The 7,500-nt window shown below is 42.7% G+C and overlaps 1 protein-coding gene across 2 annotated transcripts in view; it reads left to right on the forward strand.

Annotated features, from left to right (window-relative positions):
• The window catches only part of LOC128686650 (nephrin), a 703,712-nt gene that overhangs the window by 621,179 nt on the left and 75,033 nt on the right, over nt 1-7,500 (forward strand). For both annotated transcript variants that reach the window (XM_070084202.1, XM_053773653.2), the window contains one exon: nt 529-732. In XM_070084202.1, coding sequence (XP_069940303.1) covers nt 529-732 — 204 coding nt within the window. The remainder of the gene's footprint in view (nt 1-528; nt 733-7,500) is intronic.

Below are 7,500 nucleotides of genomic sequence, written 5' to 3' on the forward strand. Positions count from 1 at the left end.
GAAGCTCCCACACATCCGTATGCCCTCGGATGGCGGCCCAACAGCTAGCTCTGCTGGCTGCGCCATTCTTGTAGGGTTGGGTGGTACTGTGGTTTAAAGCGTCATGTGGTTCTCGCTTATCATGAGGCAGGCCAGTACAACATGGATTCGAATCCTTAGCTAGCGCAGTGTTGTTATTGATCAATACCACTCGTTCGTGGTTACAATAATATATATATATATATATATATATATATATATATATATATATATATATATATATATATGACTTGAACCAGGAATCTTCCCCACTCTGAGTGAAGCAGACCAGAACACTGACATATGTGTGCCACGGACAGTGGCTGGGTGGTAACACTCCAAGTTCTCGTCAAGAAGTTTCTGGTTCAGTCTCTGAAAAGGGTAGGGATGCAGAAATGTAAAAGAAGTATATATTTATTACTAATCAAAAACTGTATTGTTTGTTTAATTATTTAAATACATTATTACTCCGTAATTGAGAGGACCCATCATTGTGTGTTGTGTGGGTAGGTCGGCCCACTCCTACGGTACAGTGGCTGGTCAACGACGAGGTGCGGCCGTCTGAGGAAGTGCTGGAGCCTGGGGGGGTCATCAAGGTGACGCTGGTCGTACACGAACTCACAAGGAACGACCTACACGCAGTTTTCGAGTGTCGCGCTACGAACTTCAACGACTCCACGCCTATCTCCTCCACCGTCACCCTCGATATGAACTGTGAGTATGTCAGCTACTTCGATTTTCTTATTTTGATATGTGCATTTTCAGAGTGTGACGAGCATGTGAGTGAATATACTCACTGTAAATAATATAGTACTGAGTGCTTACCCTGAGAGCTCTACGAACAATAACAGGAATATATAATTGTTCTGTATTATAAAATCGACTCGGCTAGAAACCTCATAGTTGTAAAATTATTGCGAGTGTTACCACAAATGAAAATTCTCTTAAAGTTTAGAAAATATTGCATTTCTTTTCAGCTGCTTAAGGTTTACAGCAGCGTCTGGAGTGCTATTCTCACACCTGGCCAAGTTCACACTACCGGAATTCTTGATACAGTTCATTTATATCTTCTTATATTTAAAGTTGAAAATACATATGAGTTTTTCATGGTAAGGCTAGATGACTCACATGGGTTTAGGCTCGATCTTTCGTCCGTTGATCGGTAGACAGTCTTGCCAAGAATATTCGGAGAACAGATGCGATTCAAAGAAAAGTATTTGATCTTATCGATTAGCAATCTTATCGTGAATGAAATACTTCTCTCTCTCTCTCTTTCATTCTCTCTCTCTCTCTTTCATTCTTTCTCTCTCTCTTTCATTCTCTCTCTCTCTCTTTCATTCTCTCTCTCTCTTGCTCTCTCTCTCTCTCTCTCTCTCTCTCTCTCTCTCTCTCTCTCTCTCTCTCTCTCTCTCTCTCTCTCTCTCTCTCTCTCTCTCACTTTTTTTTTTTTTTTTTTTTTTTTTTTTTTTTTTACACAGGGTTTGACAAGGTTAAGGATCCCTAGCTTTATTGACAAACTATTTACAGGTTAAGGATTCCTAACTTTATTGGCAAGCTAAGAGCTGTTACCTACATTTAAAAAGCTCATTTGAAAGCATTTTTATTGTTATGAGACATACAAGTAGGGAACAGGATGAAGTTGGAGCCATCTGTGGGCCAGCATTTTCATGTGATCAACTGACTATCTCGTTGACATCATTATGCTGTACGAATGTGTTCCATACTCGAGTCGTCCTGGGTATATATGATCACAGATGGAGTGATGTTCTGGAGAAGGGTACAGCCAGAGTGAAGTTGCTGCTTTCTGCCCGTCTTGTGGCATAACAGCTTGTTTCACGCTGTCCTCGAAGTGGATCCAAGTGTGGTACTTTGACAATATTGGCCTTGTACATAACAGTAAGGTCACCCACATCCCTCCTATGTTGAAGGCTCTGCTGAAATGACAGATCTATCCAGGATGGGTCCAGGCGAGAGATGAGACGTCTTTCTCTGTTCTCTACTCTGTCAAGCAGTCGCAGATGAGAAGGGGGGGGGGGCAGGCAAACCAAGAAAGTGGAACATACTCAAGGTGTGAGCGTACTTGTGCCTCGTACTTGCAACCCCTACTGTCAAGCAGATGCGAGATACGGCGAAGTGCTGTAAGCTTCCTGGCTGCCTTGTTTGTAAGATTTACAACATGGTTCTTCATTGTTAGTTTGGAGTCAAATTTCACCCCAAAGATATCAACTTCTTCTCCAGGTACGAACACCCTCCCATTCATCCTTACTACTGCACCAGCATTACCATCATGGTGCTTAGAGACGATCATCATTTGCGTTTTCTCAGTTGCAAATGTTACTTGCCATCTATTTCCCCAAGCTGATATAGCTCTCAGGTGGTGATTGATGTAGCTTAGAGCAGCTGGCATTTCTTCTCATGGATAAGTGAATGTCAGTGTACAGTCGTCTGCATATGCATTTGATTCTGGGATCAGATGAAGAAGGTCGTTGAACTAGACATTCCAGAGGGTCGGGCAAAGACATGAAGGCTGGCAGCAGCTGCAGCAGCAGCAGCAGCAGCAGAACGGCTGGATCCGTTTGTTGTTGCTGCTCTCCGCAGCTGCAGATGAAGAAGAAGAAGCATTCGGCGAAAGGCATAGAAATGATTATTAAATGCCTCCTCGCTACAGGCTTGACAAGGGACTAGCTCCCTTAAGGTTTACTATACTAATAGCAGGAGTGTTAGAAATAAGATAGATGAGCTAAGATTAATTGCAAGTGCAGGAAACATAGATATTATTGCTATAACAGAGACCTGGCTCAATCTGAAAGATAGAGAGATGCCATCTGAATGTCACATACAAGGCTATAAATTATTCCACACTGACAGGGTCAACAGGAAAGGTGGTGGAGTAGCGATGTATGTCAGAGACAATTTAAATTGTTGTGTTAGACAAGATATTAAATTAGAAGCGTCAGCCACTGAATCTGTTTGGTTACAGCTTCTCGAGGGCCGAGAAAAACTAATTTTGGGTGTGATTTACAGGGCCCCAAATCTTGATAGGGAGTGCAGTAAACTTCTATGGGACGAAATTCGTAAGGCATCTACATACGAAAATGTTGTGCTAATGGGAGATTTCAACTATAGACAGATTGACTGGAGCAATTTGACAGGAAATTTAGAGTCGGGTGACTTTCTTGATACGATCCAGGATTGTTTTTTTAAAACAGTTTGTGACAGAGCCAACTAGGGGAAATAACCTCCTTGACTTGGTTCTTGCCAGTAGGGAAACACTAATTAATAATCTTGAGGTTAATGATGAGCTTGGGGAGAGTGATCACAAATCACTCAGTTTTAACATATCATGGAATTCCCCTAATAATGGCAATCAAGTCTCCGTCCCTGACTTTCGCTTGGCTGATTTCATAGGACTGAAAAATTACTTAGGTGGGCTGAACTGGAATGACCTGACTAGGGGTCAGGTAGGTGGTGATGGTTGCCGATATGATGCTTTCCAGGGCATAGTTCTAGCTGCTCAGTCAAATTATGTTCCAAATAGGGAAATCAGATCAAACAAAAATGATCCTAAATGGATGAACAATAGATTAAAATATCTGATTGGTCAAAAGAGAGGCATATATAGGCAAATCAAAAGAGGAGAGGGGCAATTAAGAAATCGATATATTCAGTTAAAGAGAGAAATAAAAAAGGGAATTAGAAAAGCAAAAAGAGATTATGAGGTTAAAGTTGCAAGAGAATCGAAGACTAACCCAAAAGGATTCTTTCAGGTATACAGAAGTAAGATCAGGGACAAGATAGGCCCACTCAAAAGTTCCTCGGGTCAGCTCACTGACAGTGATAAGGAAATGTGTAGAATTTTTAACACATACTTCCTCTCAGTTTTTACACAGGAGGATACCAGTGATATTCCAGTAATGATAAATTATGTAGAACAGGACGATAATAAACTGTGCACTATTAGGGTCACAAGTGACATGGTCCTTAGGCAAATAGATAAATTAAAACCTAACAAATCCCCAGGCCCTGATGAACTGTATGCAAGGGTTCTAAAGGAATGTAAAGAGGAGCTTAGCACACCTTTGGCTAATCTTTTCAACATATCACTACAAACTGGCATGGTGCCAGATAAGTGGAAAATGGCAAATGTGATACCTATTTTCAAAACAGGTGACAGGTCCTTAGCTTCGAACTATAGACCAATAAGCCTAACCTCCATAGTGGGAAAATTTATGGAATCAATAATTGCCGAGGCAGTTCGTAGCCACCTTGAAAAGCATAAATTAATCAACGAATCTCAGCATGGTTTTACAAAGGGACGTTCCTGCCTTACGAATTTATTAACTTTTTTCACTAAGGTATTTGAGGAGGTAGATCATGGTAACGAATATGATATTGTGTATATGGACTTCAGTAAGGCTTTTGACAGGGTCCCACATCAGAGACTATTGAGGAAAATTAAAGCACATGGAATAGGAGGAGAAATTTTTTTCCTGGATAGAGGCATGGTTGACAAATAGGCAGCAGAGAGTTTGCATAAATGGGGAGAAATCAGAGTGGGGGAAGCGTCACGAGCGGTGTTCCACAGGGGTCAGTGTTGGGCCCCCTGCTGTTCACAATCTACATAAACGACATAGATGAGGGCATAAAGAGCGACATCGGCAAGTTTGCCGATGACACCAAAATAGGCCGTCGAATTCATTCTGACGAGGACATTCGAGCACTCCAGGAAGATTTGAATAGACTGATGCAGTGGTCGGAGAAGTGGCAGATGCAGTTTAATATAGACAAATGCAAAGTTCTAAATGTTGGACAGGACAATAACCATGCCACATATAAACTAAATAATGTAGATCTTAATATTACGGATTGCGAAAAAGATTTAGGAGTTCTGGTTAGCAGTAATCTGAAACCAAGACAACAGTGCATAAGTGTTCGCAATAAAGCTAATAGAATCCTTGGCTTCATATCAAGAAGCATAAATAATAGGAGTCCTCAGGTTGTTCTTCAACTCTATACATCCTTGGTTAGGCCTCATTTAGATTATGCTGCACAGTTTTGGTCACCGTATTACAGAATGGATATAAATTCTCTGGAAAATGTACAAAGGAGGATGACAAAGATGATCCCATGTATCAGAAACCTTCCCTATGAGGATAGACTAAGGGCCCTGAAACTGCACTCTCTAGAAAGACGTAGAATTAGGGGGGATATGATTGAGGTTTATAAGTGGAAGACAGGAATAAATAAAGGGGATGTAAATAGTGTGCTGATAATATCTAGCCTAGACAGGACTCGCAGCAATGGTTTTAAGTTGGAAAAATTCAGATTCAGGAGGGATATAGGAAAGTACTGGTTTGGTAATAGAGTTGTGGATGAGTGGAACAAACTCCCAAGTACCGTTATAGAGGCCAGAACGTTGTGTAGCTTTAAAAATAGGTTGGATAAATACATGAGTAGATGTGGGTGGGTGTGAGTTAGACCTGATAGCTTGTGCTAACGGGTCGGTTGCCGTGTTCCTCCCTTGAGTCAATGTGACCTGACCTGACTAGGTTGGGTGCATTGGCTTAAGCCGGTAGGGACTTGGACCTGCCTCGCATGGGCCAGTAGGCCTTCTGCAGTGTTCCTTCGTTCTTATGTTCTTATGTTCTTATAACAATGGTCCCAGTACGCTTCCTTGTGGAACACTTGCCCCAATAGGATGTCTTGCTGATTCCGTTCCAATGAGAACTACACTTAGAGATCTACCATGAAGGTAATCACTGAGGAGACATAACGTAGAGCCTGCAATTCCCAGTGCTTAAAGTTTTGCTAAGAGGACCTGGTGTCGCACCCGGTCAAAAGCGCCAGCAATGTCCAGTGCTACCACACAACTGACTTTTGATTCATCCAGTGACTGGTGCCACTTAGTGGAGAGGTTTAACAACAGATCAGTAGCAGAGTAACCTTTCCTGAAGCCATATTGACGATCACAAAGTAGTGAGTGGCAGTCAAAAAACTCTGTCATTTGTCTTGAGATTATTGTCTCAAGGATCTTACCAGTGATTGACAGGAGTGACACTGGTCTGTAGTTGCTGATTTCTGCTCTGCTCTTCCTTTTGTGAAGAGGGACTACATTTGCCTCTTTCCATAGAGAGGGCCATTTACACTGTACTAGGCAGTGCTGAAAGATGCGAGTTAGAGGTGCTGCTAGCTGGTCTGCACATCTTCTCAGCAATCATGGGCTCAACTTGTCTGGGCCCACAGCCTTTTCTTGGTCAAGCGATTTAAGAAGGAAATGCACCTCCTCCTGCCTTATTGTCACCACTGACAGTTTTGACACAGTTCTTGCAGCTAGCCAAGGAGGGTCCCTTGCTGGATCAGGAACTTGCATTTTGGTAGCAAAGTGTTCAGCAAAGAGGTCCGCCTTCTCTTGACTACTAGTAGAGGTGGTCCCATCCTGTCGATTTAGAGGTGGAATGAGTTCATCAGGCAGATAACCTTGTCTGTCCTTGACCAGGGACCACCAGGTTTTGGAGCCTACCCTACCTGATGCTAGCTTTCTTTTAGTGTCCACCTCCCATTTAGCAGTGGCCCACTTTTGAACGTCACCCATATGCCTACAGGCTTGCCTGTGCAAGTTCCTGTTATAGGTGGTAGGATGTCTCTTATACATTCGCCATGCTTTGTACTTAGCAGTAGCAGCCTCTCTATAACGAAAGCCAAACCAAGGCTGATCTGTAGGCTTTGTCACATTGCCTGTGAGGAATGTGTTCTTGTTGTAGATTAAGAATGTGTCCAGTGAAGGTTGTCAACATCCCCTTGGAGAAGAGCATTCCAATCTGTGGTGGCGAGCTCAGAGAAAGGGCTGGCCAATTACCTCTTTCACATAACCAGGTTGTGCGTGTGGACTCCTCACCTCGTTCTGTTGGGATCTTAAGTGTCGTGAAAACAGCCTTGTGGTCAGACGATCCAACGTAGCCGAGGGGTTGACAAGTGACTATGCCTTCTGCCAGATCACTCACTACTGGGTCAAGGGAGGAGCCAGAGATGTGAGTAGGGAAATCAACAAAGTTTCTCATGTCAAATACTGCAAGAAGGTCATCAAAGTCCCTCTGTATAAGGTGTTGGTTGAGGTCACCAACAATTATGATATGTTGACAGTTGTGTTGTAGCAGGAGTCAATATTTTCCATTAGGAAGTTGATGGGGTCTGCATGTTGCCACTGAGGTCTGTACATTGCACATGCTAGTACAGAGGTACTAGTGTTTATGCAGAGCTTGAAGAACATCATTTCAAGATGTGTAGGGGTGGCAACATCAGTGTGCTGGGCATGAACACTTTTAGAGAAGCACACAGCAACACCTCCTCCTTTCCCTTGCCTGTCTCTTCTCATCCATGAGGTGTAGCCAGCAATTCTTGCAAAATTTTCTGGAGTCCTGTGATCTCTCTCTCTCTTTCTCTCTCTCTCTCTCCTTCAGCTTCATAAAAGCACAATCACAAATT

Source organism: Cherax quadricarinatus, chromosome 12 (genome assembly GCF_038502225.1).
Source record: "Cherax quadricarinatus isolate ZL_2023a chromosome 12, ASM3850222v1, whole genome shotgun sequence".
NCBI classification, from domain to species: domain Eukaryota; kingdom Metazoa; phylum Arthropoda; class Malacostraca; order Decapoda; family Parastacidae; genus Cherax; species Cherax quadricarinatus.